The 16,483-nt window shown below is 44.7% G+C and overlaps 1 protein-coding gene across 3 annotated transcripts in view; it reads left to right on the top strand.

Annotated features, from left to right (window-relative positions):
• piezo2b (piezo-type mechanosensitive ion channel component 2b) overlaps nt 1-16,483 on the top strand; it is a 135,694-nt gene that overhangs the window by 84,719 nt on the left and 34,492 nt on the right. For all 3 annotated transcript variants that reach the window (XM_086153356.1, XM_086153354.1, XM_086153355.1), the window contains 8 exons: nt 1,234-1,511; nt 3,836-3,996; nt 7,087-7,269; nt 7,348-7,467; nt 7,547-7,747; nt 9,996-10,200; nt 11,930-12,031; nt 12,142-12,307. In XM_086153356.1, the coding sequence (XP_086009482.1) occupies nt 1,234-1,511; nt 3,836-3,996; nt 7,087-7,269; nt 7,348-7,467; nt 7,547-7,747; nt 9,996-10,200; nt 11,930-12,031; nt 12,142-12,307 (1,416 nt within the window). The remainder of the gene's footprint in view (nt 1-1,233; nt 1,512-3,835; nt 3,997-7,086; nt 7,270-7,347; nt 7,468-7,546; nt 7,748-9,995; nt 10,201-11,929; nt 12,032-12,141; nt 12,308-16,483) is intronic.

Here is a 16,483-nt window from a genome sequence, read left to right as displayed (position 1 = left end):
GGCTTGGCGAGTACGATGCCTGACGACACGCCGGACAACGGTTCCTGTCCCGATATTTGCATCGGACAATCACAAGGGTCACGAGTTTGTGTATGCCTTACAAATACTTATGAGGACATCAAGGAGGGTACCTTTTACTCTCCGAGTATCCGGAGGTCGCCGTGGTTGGACGGTATGGCTTGTAGAGATGACCAGTTGGAAGGGATTAAAAGGGATAAAAATGACATATCACTCGCGCATTGGTAGCTCAGCGACCCCCAATGAGAAAACTGGCGGTACCACCCTTCTGTCTGCACGCCAAAGTGTCCTTTGGCAAGACACTGGACCCCAAATTGCTCGTAATGGCCTGGTTAGCGCCTTTCATTGCAGATCTGCCCCCATCGGCGTGCCAACGGGTAAACGCTATCTAGCGTAACGCCCTTTTTGAAAGAGCAAGGTGTGAAAGGGTTACATAACAGGCCTACAAAATCCAATTGGCAAAATAACGGTGTGTTGTCATGGCACATAAACAACACGTTATGATTACGTAAACACAATTTGTATCCTGAGCTCTTGGGGAAAGCGGTTTTGCTCCCAGGTGCGAATCTTCGTCGGAATCTTCACACGCTGTTTGACGAAAACCGGCTGCCCCTGAACGCGCCGCAAATCGATTACATCAGGTTTCTGTCACGATTCAGAAATCCACAAACATGAGCCGCTGTTTATTTATGCGCTCTCCGCGGCCGACTTTCCCCCCTCGGCCCCCCTCAGACGCTTCTCACCGCTTTGGCAACGGCTCGCCCGCCGCAAGATTTCAGAGAGAGGCTTTCTGGTACGCGTCAGACGCTCGCGTATCTCTGCGGGGATCCATCCCGTAATGTTTTCAGACATTTGGAATAACAATCCGAGCTTGTCGGCGGTGAAAAACCTCGCTCGTTTTTCTTTGGCGCGGGCGGCCGGCTGTTTGCAGCTGCTCCACCGCGGTGCCGATCATTTTCGTCCCCATTAATCATTCAGGCTTTCAAGAGGGGGCAGGAACGGCGCTTGGGGTCGTGAACGCCGAAACGCTGACCGGCGGTGCACCGATGGGGAAAATAAAACTTAGGTTCTCTAGCGTCGCTGTTACTTTTCACAAAGAAGGTGCTTTTCTGCAACGGCAAACCAATGGCGGAAACTCCTTCGGGTGTCCTCGCAAGTATGTCCGTTCTGTGGATTTGTGAGTGTCACTGTGTAACGACAAATCTCATCGGTCAGACTCGTGCACCCGGACGGGAGCCTGGCGGACCTCACCATGCTCAGCACCGGCTCGTTGGACGCGGCGCTGCTCAGGACGGGCGAAGAGTCGCGGGAGGAGCCGCCGGGGCCGGAAGAGTGGGGGAAGGAGAAGGCGCAGACGCTGGTGGTGGTGATGGACGACGTGGACGGCGCTGGCGCGAAGCCCAGGAGTCTCTCCAGCGCGAGGCAGGCCAGCACGGACAGCCACCACTGCAGCGTGGGGACGGAGCCAGAGCCCAGCACCGAGCAGAGCTCAGGTACCCGCACCTGCGGCCCAGCCGGCGCCCGGTACCTCACCGGGCCTCAGACGTCCAAACCATTCTGTCCACAGGTTATCCAAGTCAATTAAAAACCCATTGATATCAAGCTCCTGCAAACCGAGACGAGCGGCACGGGTTCGCGCAGGAGCTTGAAGCGGCATCTGCCTCACGTACGTTTTTCTTGGAAGTGGAACAATTAATAGTAAAAAGGAACAAGCCGAAGGTTCTTGAGTCTCGCTGTAATCCACCTGAAGGACAACCCGGGGATTTAGCTTGGCGGACAGGCGGCGACTGCTCATTGGACCGTGCTAGGAAGCACAGACGTTGTTAGACGATGGTGAAAACCCAGCAGGGACTCGCTTTCCCAATCGACCCGGACGGTTGCAGTGATGCGACTCGATCCTGCGCTTTTCGCTCGTAACGCGGTTGGAAACCATGTGGCGGCATCGCGACACGTCCAATTTCAGCAACGCTGGTTCGGTGGTTCACGCTTTCCCTTCCACAGCAAGAAGACCTCTGGTTTGGGCTTTTCTGTATGTCGTCTCCATGTTCTCCCCTTGTCTGTGCAGAGTTCCTCCCACAGTCCAAAAACATGCAGGAGGTTCGTCTCAAGATGATGGGTGGATGAGGGATCAGTAGTTGTATGCTTCTATATGACGTGGACAAGTGAATGTCTGTATGCCTATAGACGACATGTGAGTGAGCGAGCGAGTACTTGTATGTCCCTGTCCGAGGCCTTGCGATGGAGCCAGGGTGAACGTCACCTCTCAGCCAATCACAGCTCAAGCCCGACCCATAACCCGGAGTGCGGGATAGGAGGTATAGATATCGAATGGACGAATTTAAACAGCCGTATAGTGACTTTTGATAAGGCTAGCACAGCTTGCAGTTGTCTGTGCTAAGCTAGCATTGTTAAAAACAATGGTGCTAACGATAGCTAGTACTTTTGCAGTTAGTAAAGTCTCTCATCATTTTGTTAATGAATATTATTGTACATGTTTACAAGACACACCGCAGGGTGGCGCTGTTCATCGCATTAGCATGCTAGCATAGCAGCAGCGGGGGCAGATTCACGCTTGTCGTTGTCGCTGTTACTTCCCCCTAGTTTCTTTTACGGATCCCGGGAGAAGAAAGGGAGTTCAGCCAGAACATAAATATAAATGTACTTGTATCATTTCCCGCTGCGCCGCGGGGCCGCCGCCACTCGCTAGGCGTGCTCCCGTCCCGTTTTTTTTAAATACTTGCAAGCGTTTGAATTAAAAGCCCGCCTGCAGCCGGTGCGCAGTCCCTCGCTGACCTGAGAACCCTCATCCTCCGACGCCTCCAGACCTCCACCACCACCCCGCCTGTTGCTCCGCAGGCCAAAACCTCGGCCCAGCGCCGCCTCCCTCCCACCATCTCGCACACAAATCACGCCGAGCGGCGCCGTAAAGATGCGTCTCACTTCTCCAGATTTACCCCGCGCCCTCCGTTCTGGCTGGAGCGCGTACTTCCTCACCCGTGACGTTTCGCCGCTAGCTTAATCCGCCCGCCGCGGCTTTGCTCGCGCAAACCGACAGCCCTAAATTAAGATCTTGCTTATAGACGTTGGATATAAAAGAGGTGATAAAACAAACGCCGGCGGGGCCCCTGGGTCTGTAATGAGCTAAGGGCCGTTCCAGCTACGCGCTCTTGGACTTTGCTATCCAAACAATGAGGCCTCTATACCTGAGAAAATATAGGTTTCACAGAAATGAACACCGCCGACCGCAGCTTTGGCCGGATCCCTTTATATCATTCATGACTGTGGAATTCACCCGAGAGCGCCGCACCGGCTTTCCTCGGCGTTTTCCAAAGGAAAATGTTATCGTGAAATCGATTCGATCGCTATCGAGGAAAGTCAAATAACGCTTTGCCGCCTCCGGACGGGGACGGGTCGTGTTTGCATTTGTAACATCGAGCGCGTTTCCAGCCGAGGGAGAGAAATGATTCATTCATTCATTCATCCTGCACTCACAGAAATGAAGCAGAAACCGGCGTTTATTTATTTTGTTAAGTTTCCATTTGCGACGATTATCACCCGGCAGCACCGATCAATCACTTCCTCCGCCGTTCTTTATCTGTTTTGTTTTGGAATAACTCAGTCATTAACAACCAGAAAACACCAGAAACATCAGGAAGCCGGCGAGATGTGAGTCAGGCGGTTTGGGGGGGAAAATGATTTGCAAAGACGGGAAACCACTTAGAAGGAACATGCTAACCGCTATCTCCTCCTCCTTCTTCTTCTTCTTCTTTTTGTTTTCCTTTAAATGTTTTTTTTTTTTGTTTTTTTTTTTTCCCAGACCTGAGGAACAAGTGGCACCTGGTGGTGGACCGCCTGACCGTGCTCTTCCTCAAGTTCCTGGAGTATTTCCACAAGCTGCAGCTGTTCATCTGGTGGCTGCTGGAGATCCACATCATCAAGATCGTGTCCTGCTTCATCGTGATGGTATCCCTGCGCGAGGTATCCACGCTTCGGATTCTGATGGGAATAAAATCCGCGGCTCATATCGTGATATGTGATTGTTAGGTCTCATGCAAACACTCACCGCAAGAAGGTCTATGGTTGGATTCCCACTGTGTGGAGTCTCCAGGTTCTCCCCCGCCCGGATATAAGAATAAAAATAAGAATAAGAACAACTTTATTCATTCTGAAGGAAATTGTTGTGCCAGAGTTTCAAGTAAAACATAACAATAATAAATAAATGTAAATGTAAATAAAAATAGTAATATGTGAACGATCAGGTTGTGTGTCTGTAAGAGGCTCTCTGATTGGTCCGGGGTGAACTCCCGGCCAATGAGAGCTGGGATAGGCTCCAGTACCCTTGCGAACCGACGCGGGACAAGCGGTAGAAATAATGAATGTATGATATACAGGACTGTTTCAGAAAATTTGAATATTTCGATAAAGTTCTTTATCGTCTGTAATGCAATTAAAAACAACAAAAATTACTTTTTCATGACATTCTAATACTTTGAGATAGGATTTCTGAGTTTTCTTAAGATGTAAGCCATAATCAGCAATATTAAAATAATAAAAGACTTGCAATATTTCAGTTGATATGTAATGAATCCAGAATGTATGACGTTTTTGTAATTGCATTACAGAAGATAAAGAACTTTATCACAATATTCTAATTTTCTGAGAAAGTCCTGTATATGTATTTTTTTGGTGCATTGGTAGTCAGGGACAACACCAGTGGGACGGTAAAACGTATATTTCATAAACAATAGCTGTCATCGGCCGCAATACCACTATTTGTCTGCGCTCAATTCCAGGTAATTCCGTGTAGATATATATATACAATAGGGATCAGTAAAACATTATTATATTATTATCTAGTACATATATTTTTTTATATGTATATATATATAACTCATATATATAAATGAAAAATATTATAATAATAAATATTATAATAATGATTTGTTGATCCCCATTGGAGAAATTTGTTTATCACATAAGCGGAACAAGAAATATGAATATAAATGTGATAAAAGAGACAAAAGGATGAAGACAACAAGGATAAAAATAGATAACAGTATATATACATATATACATATGTATGTAGATATATATGCACATATTTGTGTGTGTATGTATAAATATATGTATATATGTGTGTATGTATGTGTGTGGATGTATAGATAAGTGTGTGTGTATATATATATATTTATATGTGTGTGTATGAATAAATATGTGTATATATGTATACATATACATATATATGTATATATGCATATATATGTATATATGTATACACACTCACATATATATGTGAGTGTGTATGTTTTGGTATTTATGTACACGTGTGTGTGTGTGTGTGAATATATATATGTATATAGATGTTTATATATAATATATATATGCACATATGTGTGTATGTGAATATATATGTATATATACATACACACATACATATATATATAAATATGTCTTTTATTAAAATTCAAACATGCTGGCGATGGAGGACGTAGACCCCCTCCACCCCGGCCTTCACAGCATCTGGTTTACATTCTAACTCACACACACACACACACACACACACACACACACACACACACACACATACACACACACACACACGGCGGCGCGCACCCAGATTTCCTCCGTCTTGGGTTGTGGTCAGACTCAGCGCAGAAGCACGAGCGTTGGATGTTTGCACATATTTAGGGCTTCTTCATGAACATCATCATCCATCAGAGCTTCACGCCGTTTTACGAACAATCGCAAATTCCCTTTCCGCGTGTCGTCGGTCAAATGATGTGTGCGTAAATTGGATCTCGTACCACGCCGATCCGTCCCCGGGACGTTTTTTTTTTTTTCGACATGAACTATTATGGTCTGCCGCACAGTCATTTTGGGGTTCTTTGGTTTTTCGCTGGATGGAAAACGGTCGATCTGAGTTTTCGCGCCGTCGACGCTTCTCGGGCTTGGATTCCAGGAGAGGGGAGGTTTTGTTCTTTTAAGGCGAAATTTTAGAAAATGTGAAACGTCTACAGACTAAAAGTAACACTTTGAAATAAAAAAACTGTAATAACTGCTTGTTAACCGTTAGTTAACGCTTTAGCGCTCTGGTTGTGTGAGTGTAAACAAATGGATTTTAAAATTAAGAGCCGTCCTTTTTAAAGTCATGGCTAGAGAACAAATTGTCTGCATGGGCGGTATGATCCATTAAAAGTTTGAAAAGGTGTGTTATTACCGTGTAATAATACCATTCTGTCGCTGAAATTGAAAATTTGCTCAAGTGGCTTCTTCTTCTTTTCCTTTGGGCTTTCCCCTTCGGGGGTCTCCACAGCGCATCAAACTTCTCCATGTGACCCTATTTTCTGTATCCGTCTACGTCCATAAAACTTCTTTTTTGTCCAATTCCAGCATCTGTCAACCACTATGGTCTTCTCTATGGTCTTCTTCGAGACTTCTTGCCCGGCAGCTCCAATTCCAGCATTAGTCTACCAATATGTCCACTATCCCTCCTCTGTACATGGACCCAACCATCTCAGCTTGGCTTCTCTGACCTTCTCTTCGAATTATCTACCATGTGCCGTCCCTCCGATGAACTCATTCCTGATCCTTTCCGTCCCGGTCACTCCCAAAGAGAACATCAACATCTTCATCTCTGCGACCTCCTGCTTTGCCTCCTGTCTTTGGGTCATTGTCACTGTTTCTCGTCCATACATCGTCACCGTCTTGTCCGTCTTTCCTTTCCTTCTGGTTGCTAGGCTACTATCTCTTCGCACGCCTTACACTTTTCTCCACCCATCTCTTCACCTCTTGTCCACACTCTCTGTTGCTCTGCACCGTTGACCCCAAGTACCTGAAATCCTCCAACTTCTTGATCTCCTCTCCCTGTAGCCTCACCGTTCCACCTGAGTTCCTCTCATTCACACATATCTATTTTTTCTTGCTGCGACTAACTTTCAATCCTTTCCTTTCCGGAGCATACCTCCACCTCCCTAGATTTTCCTCAACCTGCTCTCACCACAGATCACAACGTCATCTGCAAAACAGGATTATGCCTCCTCTTCATCACCTCTATTGTTTCCCTCGCAGGTGTCTTTGCTCAACTGCGTGTTCCTGGCGTCCTGGGCCTTCGCGCTGCCGTACAGTCAGTACCGACCCCTCGCCTCCAGTGTTTGCACGGTGTGGACGTGTGTCATCATCGTGTGCAAAATGTTGTACCAGCTGAAGTCCATCAAGCCGTCGACTTACTTGAAGAACTGCACGCTGGTCAAGGTGAGCGAAAGGGCGCGGCTACGCTACGCTACGCTACGCAAAGAGTTGATCCGCTGAGTGCCTGATCCCGTTCCACAGCCGGCCTACGAAGGGGAGCAGAAGACGGAGATGGACGGCTCGTCGTTGTACAAAGAGCTGGTGGATCCCGCCAACTGGGTGGGCCTGCAGAAATCCGAAGACCTGCTAGGCTACATCCGGGTGAGCGGCGGTGGCCCGCCGGAGACGAGAACCGCCCAGGTAGCTTCTACCAGAGACCGACCTTCTTTCTCTTCCGCAGAACAACCTGCTCATGCTGGGCCTGCTGGCGTTCGAGGTGACCATCTACCGCCATCAGAGGTACTTCCGGCTGAGGAACAAGCTGGCCACGCCCGCCGCCAGAATCATCTTCCACGACATCACGCGAGAGCACCTGGACATCGGCATCGTCTGCTTCGTCAAATACTTTGTCAACTACTTCTTCTACAAGTTTGGGCTGGAGGTAGGCGCGGGGACGCCGAGAGATGTTTGAGACGCGGAATATAGAGATTTTTTTTTTTTTTTCCTCTTTGGCTTACCTGATGTTAGCAATGTCGCTATCAATGAAAATCCATAAAGTAGCAACAATGTTTTTGTTTTATTACCGTAATTTCCAGTCTATAAGCCGCTACTTTTTTCCAACGCTTTGAACACTGCGGCTTAAACAACGACGCGGCTGATTTATGAAGTTTTTTTGGGCAAATGAGATTCACGCCCAAGCATTTAGCCTCGTTACATCGTACTTCGTTTAATTCCGATACCAAAAAAGACGATAAAAAAGACAACAATAGCGATCGGCTGGAGTAGGACAAAGCGGGAATAGAAAATAGATGGATGGGTGGACTTTTCCTGATGTTATTTATTATTCATCTTTTTCATCAGCTGTGTTACAGGCACTGTTTGGAAAAAAAAAAAAAAAAAGCATTTCGAGCACATATTTGTGGATGCTACCGGTATGTATTTAATTAAAAGTAAAAAAAAAAATTCCTCATGTTACAAGATAAGATGAGATAGTACTTTATTGATCCCCATAGAGGAAATTCATTTGTCACAGCAGTGCAACAATAACAATATCAATAAACATGAATATAAATATAAATAGAAGAACTAAGTGACAATAACAGCAGGGATAAAAGTAGATAACAGAATGACAACAACAAGGATCCAACAACGTGGAAACCTGTGGCCTATATATGTACAAATATATTTATTTAGTTATTTTTAGCCAGTGCAGCTTATATACAGGTGTGCTCAATTATCCGGAAAATACAGTATTTCTATATATTTTAAAGCAGTGTTTCCCAACCTTTTTAGAGCCACGGCACATATTTTACATTAGAAAAATCACACGGCACACCACCAAATAAATATGTCAAAAATATTTTTTAACGAATTAGAATGAAACCGTAGTCTCAATTTATTTAGTGTGAAATCTAATATCTGTAGATTCATCAAGTTGCAATGCAAATTTCCCACTGATGTGCAACTTTTCCAGAACACTTTTTTGCAACGTCCGAAGACATGTCATCAATATGTCTGAAAATGGTATTATTTGAGAGAACTCTGGCTATTTCTTTAGCATTTCTTCTACAATGATTTTGCCGGCAGGTAGTATTAATGTTTTGCTCCGGTGTGCGGCTGTTTGGATTTAGAGACGAGTTCAGCAACTTTATAGCAGCTTTCACTGCTTTCTCACTCGTCTTTGTAGTTTTCAACAACGCTGCCTGTTTGTTTACGCGGATACAAGTACTTTTTATTTTAAAAATGTATCACGCAAAGCGTCACTAATCACTCTGATACACAGATGCGCAGGTTAATTCACTATCCGTTGCCATCGAATGGGCCCACATAGACATAGGAAGACACATTATTTGCGTTGGATAAATTATTTTCGGACCAATCAGGTGAAAGCGGGGAATTTCCCTGATGATCTCTCACGGCACACTAATGTGCCGCGACACAGCGGTCGGGAAACACTGTTTTAAAGGTTAATGTCACTCCCCGCCCTCTTATTAACCTTTCACACACCCTATTAAACACTTCCTGTAGTGGGTAGCGATCGCACGTCGCTGTGAAATGCAGAGAATGATGCGATGGTCACTAAGCCAATCAGAGCCCAGAATACAGAACAGCAAGCACTGGTTGGTGGCTACTTTAGAAAATACTTTTACCCCCCAAAAAATGAAATGATAAATATGTAAAAATATACTGCTCAAAAAAATAAAGGGAACACTTGAACAACGCAATGTAACTCCAAGTCAATCACACTTGTGTGAAATCATAGTGTCCACTCAGGAAGCAACACAGATTCATTTTGACTTGTTTTAAGGACATGACATCAAAGTTGGATCAGCCTGGAGTTTGTTTTTACACTTTAATTTTGAGTGTGATTCCTAATCCAGACCTCCATGGGTTGATACAATTGATTTCCATTGATCATTTTTGTGTGATTTTGTTGTCAGCACATTCAACTGTGTAAAGAGCAAAGTATTTCACAAGAATATTTTATTCGTTTGGATCTAGGATGTGTTTTTTAAGTGTTCCCTTTATTTTTTTGAGCAGTATATTTAACCTGTGGTATAACGGAAAAAAAAAATAGATATTCAAGAGAAAAAAAAATCTGCAGTCCAGTGAGACCGCAGAGGGTGTTTTGTTACAAATTTACATATTTATAAACATGAAAAACGGCGCTGCCTGGTGTTTTCTCCCAGACGTGCCTGCTGCTGGGGGTGAATGTCATCGGGCAGCGGATGGACTTCTACGCCATGTTGCACGCCTTCGCCCTCATCGCTGTCATGTACAGACGGCGGAGGAAGGCCATCGCAGAGGTCTGGCCCAAGTACTGCTGCTTCCTGGCCTGCATGATGACCTTCCAGTACTTCATCTGCATCGGGATTCCGCCCGCGGCGTGCACAGGTCTGTGCACGTTCGCTCTGGAAATGTCTGAAAATCGAAATTGATTTTTTAATCTTTCGTAGGAAAACTTCATCATCAGTGCTTTCCGTTACATTTGGCTTCAAGCTAGCGACCTGGTTGAAAAACCAAGTCCGTTTTATTTTAATAGTCCATTTTTTAAGATAGTCGATGTTATTTTAAAAGACCAATTTTATTTATATAGACCATTTTTAGACAGTTCATCTTATATATATAAAGACCATTTCACTCCTATATACCATTTTACACACAGTCCATTTTCTATATATATAGTCCATGTTATATTTAAAGGCAATTTTATTCCTATAAACCATTTTCTTTATATAGCCCATGTTTATATAGTCCATGTTATATATATATATATATATATATATATAGCCCATGTAATATATATATATAAATATTAATATAAATATAAATATAAATACCATTTCACTCCTATATACCATTTTACTCACAGTCAATTTTCTCTATATATAGTCCATGTTATATTTAAAGACCATTTTATTCCTATAAACCATTTTCTTTATATAGCCCATGTTTATATAGTCCATGTTATATATATATATATTAATATAAATATAAATACCATTTTATTCCTATAAATCCATTTTATTCATAAAGCCCATTTTCTTTAATACATAGTCCATTGATTCATGTTTCCATTTTATTTATATCGTACATTTTATTCATGTAGATCATTTCATTCATACAAACTATTTAATTCTTGGTATCCATTTTATTGATCTTGACCAATTTATACATGTAGGCCATATAATTTGGATACAGTATGTTATTTAGGGTCCATTTTCTTTATGTAGCCCGGTTCAATCTTATTGTCCGTGTTAGTCTTTTAGTCAATTTTATTTATGTTCTCCATAATATTTATAAAGAACGTTTCATTGATACTTCCATTACATTTCATATTCAATTTACTCATATGTTCCCATTTTATGTATATCCTCCATTGCATTCATTTAAATCAATTTATTTATGTTGTCCATTGTATTCATATAGACAATGTAATTCATATTGACCATTTTTGCTCTATATATTCAATTTTATCAATATTGTTCATTTTATTCATGTCATCTATTTAATTCACACAGACTGTATTATTCTTAAAGTCCCATTTTATTCCTATAGTCTATTTTATTCATAAAGATGATTTCATCCAAATGGATCATTTGATTCACGGTGTCCATTTTATTTATATAGCCTATTTTATTCTATTTTATACTCATATACTGTTTTATGCATATAGACCCTGTCATTCAGACAGTCCATTGTATTCATATGGTCCTAAAGTATAAAATACATGTCATATAATTGTTTTTCTTTTCGTACGTTTTCAAGAGAAGGATAATACAGTGTTATATAAACACAAAAAGTGAATCGGATCAGTCGATCACCTCAGGCCTTTCAAGACTAGAAACATCTAAGACACCCGATGAAAGATTGGGTGTCTTAGATGTTTCAGGGTCGCATCGACAACAGATCGAAAGCTAGCACTTTGCAGGCCACGTGCGATACCGTCTCTGTAGCCGGGACGTTCAGATGGTCTCAGGCATGTCCAATAAAAATCAGATAAATCATCTCGAGTCAGCCCGTCTGCACCACTTCCTGTCAGGCCATGAGTCTCCATGAAGAGGTCATCCCCATTGTTGTTGTGTTTACATGTCCGTCTGGTGGGAATGTATCGGTACTTCAGACTACCCATGGAGGTTTCCCAACTCACACACCGACTCCAACGTGGTCAAGTGGCTCTACATTCCGGATTTCCGCACCGCGCCCAACCCGTTGTTTCTCATCTGTACGTTCCCGCCGTCGCCTTTTCTCCCATTTTCTCTTCTTTGGATGTGTCTGATGATTCTGTTTGCGCGAAAACGAGATCCTCACCTTCATGTCTTCCCCCCCCCCCAGACGACTTCATGTTGTTGCTGTGCGCCGCGCTCCAGCGGCAGGTTTTCGACGACGAAAACAAAGCGGCGGTGCGCATCATGGCAGGAGACAACGTGGAGATCTGCAGGGACCTGGACGCCGCCTCCTTCAGCGTCCACAACCCGGTGCCCGACTTCCTCCACTGCAGGTACATCTTTTTCGGGCGCAGAATGTCGGCACAGGAAGCGTAGTAGGAGATGAAGAGTGTTTCAATGGTTTCCCTGGACTTTGGATCGGATTACATGAAAAGCATCGTTTGTATATTTGGTACCGCTTTGAGTCGGAATGAATATCCAAACACTTAGCAAGATGGAGGAAGCAAAGGAGCGGCGTAATTGACAGTTAACAAGATGAGATACCGCAATTAAGTCATTCAAGAGGAGCGGAGCTGCTGAAAACTGGCACCAAACGGGCACATCCAGGTGTCCTGGAGAGTCGGGGCCAATGAAAGGTGCGATCTGGTAACACATCTCTAGTGTCTTTGTCACCCCAGGGGCTGGGGGGTATTGTAGCCTATCCTGGCTGTCTTGGGGCGAGAGTTAAGGTTCGCCCCGGATCCATCACATGGCCACGTATCGAGACGTACAACCCTTCATTGTCATTTGCACATCATGTAAAGACCTGGGAATTTAGGGTCTCCAATGTACCTTGTTTTTGGGTCTGCGGAAGGAAAACCAGGAGACCTCCCTGTTAGCATTGGATGTGAGGCGGAAGCTCTAGCCGCTGATTTGGGGACTTTGAAGGTTTCAGGGGGACCCAACCAGCTGGAAGATTTGTTCCGTAAAGATGTGTTTGGGCACAAATGGTGCAAATCTGTGATCACGTCATGCTAACTTCCTTAGCTTGGCCTGAAAAAGGCGATGCCGTTCATCTGTCGCCCCAAGGACCGGCTCTCGCATATGAATGCAGCGTCACTGGACATCGATCTTCCACCATCCAATCAGCTCTAACCTGCGGATATTCTATTCCATTTATCCATAAATATGTCCTTATCGGACAAATCCCGTTTGGGTTCACACAGAATCCTCTTTGTCTCCGCCTGGTGTCTTGAAGTCATGGATACCAACGGCGCTCACCCTGTTTCTGTCCCGTCCCCTCACGATATGGCAAAGTCCATTCTAGTCGATTGGAGAGACCTTTTTTTTTTTTTAATATACTTCTGAATCTCGTCGCGTTTGCCATCCTGAGTTATGGATCCCCTCGCGACACAGTAAACACCGGCGATAAATATCGCACATGTATGATCGGAAGGATTTACCGAAAGCAAGGAGATCACGGGGCATTACCGAAGACATACTACCTCGCAGGACCCCACTGAAATATTTAAGGGCCCTGTGGGGGATCAGGCTGTAATGGTTATGGGTCAGAGACCTTTGGCTCGTTTGATGAATTCCCTCTCAGAAACCCAAATAGGTATCACTGCTCCCTGGTTTTGCGCTGCTCCTGCCAGAGTCTATTTCTGCGATCGGCCCGGCCGGCGGCCGCTCAAGGCCGAGGGACGCGCTGTTGTGCTTGGCCGCGAACGGCGTAACCGTAGAAATCTCGAGGCGGGCGAGGACATTGCTTGCTCAGCGACTCCCTTATCCTAGACCAACAAAGGTGAGAAAAGAAAACAGCGGCTCAGCGAGACCCTTTACTGAGCGTGTACTTAATTCGCCGGTCCGGAGGTTTAAAAAAAATACGAATCTCGTCGCCGCGGGAGGTTGTAGAGACCGAGTGGAGAAAAGCGGGCGATAGCATCCCGACGCGTCGGCCGTCATTGATTAGCTCCTCCTTGCATTCCACTGTTTTGATGCGCAAAGTGGACAAGTCTTTTATTAACGCACTCTGTGTCCATCAACAAGCAGGAGTGGAGAGAGAGCAAGCGCCGCAACCCCATCCTCCCCGCTCCCCTCCTCTCGGGATCAAATTACGGATACGGGTAGGGGAGAAATCCATAATCCGCAAAAACACTCTGTCCGTCACTCCGCAACTCAGACGCTTTTGCCCTGTACTCTAACTCAATAAATAGCTTTCAAGTATGGGAAAGGTATTTTCTCCCCTTGATGAAGAAGGACACTCTCCCTGCCATTCCGGCCCATCAGCGCATCACCTGACCCGGGCCCACTTCATCAGAGGTCCTTGCTCAGCAGCGTTGCGCACCGTTGCGGTCCGGTGTTTACCTCCCGGGCCCGTCGGACGGATGCCGTCGGCTTCCTATGTTTTTGGTCGTATCCGTTATGTTAATCAACATCTCGCGTTACAAGCGGTGGCGTCTGAACACATGCTTTTAGCGTGGTGGGGTCGGCGCACCTGCGCTGACTGACAGGAGTCGGGTTCCGGCTGCACCTCGCATTCATCGATCAGTCTGGCTCGTGATTGACGCGCACATTAGCCGAATGATCTGAAACCTCTTTGTTTGTTTGTCGTCTTTTGCCGCTTTTGGACAGAACAGTCCAAAGAAATGTCCAACTGCACTTGTACTTTCAGGAACCTTTTAAGTGTACAGGCAGTAAGGGTTCACGGCACCTTCAGTGCCCTTGGACCTCAGTTCCTAGAACCCGTCAAGCACCCACTCCGGAGCAGGGCCTGATTGGAACTCAATAATTGGAACTTATAATCCAAGTCAATTTCCAGATACTTCTTGCCGAACGCAAAGTACCATTTTTACTACTGTACAGACAAAGCTAACGGCAGGGTTCTACACGTGGCTAATTGGGGCATGAATTGGGTCCACAAAGAGGTCAAAGCTCTTCTGGCCTGCAATGTCACCAAAGGGTTTCAATGGTCTCGTAGCAGAAGATGTCAGTTTTTTCGCAAAAACCGGTACCAAGTTAGCTAACAGCGGCATTCTTCCCACGGCAAAGCATGGTAGGGAGAAAATAAAACAACAAAAACAGAAAGTTCTTCTGCTGGACTCAAGCTGGACGGTTCTTATAACTGAGTTAGTTGATCTTTTCTGTTCAAAAGCAGCTAGTTTCATAATACCAAAGTCTGAACGCCCAGTGACTATCACTGCTACTCAACGCGACAGGACAACGTCACAGGCTTGCTAATTGTGTATTTACAAGTTTGCCTGCTGCTGTTGGTCGCAATTCCTAACCCTTTGACAAAACCGCTTTGTATCTGGTGACAAAGGGTTTTCCTTTCAATCAGGTTTTGTGCCAATTTGCGAAATAATTGGTCAAAGATAAGGTCTGCAAGCCTCCCAACCCATGGCCTTTCGGACTATCTAACAAGACGCACCTATTAAGATGCACACCTCTGAGAACAGGAAATGATAACAAACAAAAATGAACTTAAGACACAACTGCCGGACACGGGTTCATGCGAATAAAGACAGAGGTTGTGGACACACCATATCCAACAGATGTCATCACTAACATTAGTACTCGAGGGGAAACGGTCAGTGAGCCCCAACTTATTCATAAGTCCTATCAGTGGCAGGCCTTGAGTTTCATAACGAGGCCTTCAGTCGTGCTCCATTTATCAATCCACCCCTCAATAAGTGTTTTACGGCTATAAAAATTGTCTTATTATGTGGAAATGAAGCATAAAGAGCCGTTACATGGCAGAAATAACTCGTGTGGCCACAATAAATGCTGTTGCTGAAGAACCCAGAGTGCACACACAAACAAGTGACAATAATATCCTCATTAAATTGCAATATTATTAAGGAAATAGAAATATTCTACTCACCAAAAATTTATACACAAAATTCTTCTTTCCTCCAAAAATGGCTTTGACAATAAATCTGTATTTCTTCTCTTCCTTCAGCCATCATAGGTTGACAAATTAGCTTTTATATCAACTCAACTATAACCTGTGATTGCGCAGCTTGCTACAGATGCAGCCTGCTCGCTCTGGCCACTGCACTGTCTGACTCGCCAATCAAAGGGCATGTGACACACTGATGTTACCGCAGCCTTCTCGAAGGCCTTGGTGTCGCAACTCAAAGTCTCATCGGTTGAAGCACCAGCTTCCTCGACACTTATTTTTCGCTGCCGCGCCTGTGAATCTGATTCTGCCGGCCTCTGGGCAGAGTTCTTTGACTTTAACCCTGCCTGGCAACACATAATAACTGAAATATAATTGGTAAAATGCTTTAAAATGAAAATACATGTCTGGAAGCAGCGCAGCTCGGGCAAGAGCTATAAAAAGGAAGCGGACAGGCCATTTGGAATCATTTTATAAGTATTCACGGACAAAATATAACTAAAATCTGTCTGTGATTCAGATACCTATTTTTTTAGGCCAGCAGAAAAGGCCTTGCAGGCCCAACAGCCCACCACTGAGTCTTTCCTTGAGATTTGTTGAAGAATAATTAGTGGGAGCATACATTTCT

This window comes from Fistularia commersonii, chromosome 10 (assembly GCF_037954325.1).
Source record: "Fistularia commersonii isolate RoL2024-O1a breed Wild chromosome 10, RoL_Fcom_v1.0, whole genome shotgun sequence".
In the NCBI taxonomy this organism is placed as follows: Eukaryota; Metazoa; Chordata; class Actinopteri; order Syngnathiformes; family Fistulariidae; genus Fistularia; species Fistularia commersonii.
This window is presented reverse-complemented; position numbering and strand designations above follow the sequence as displayed.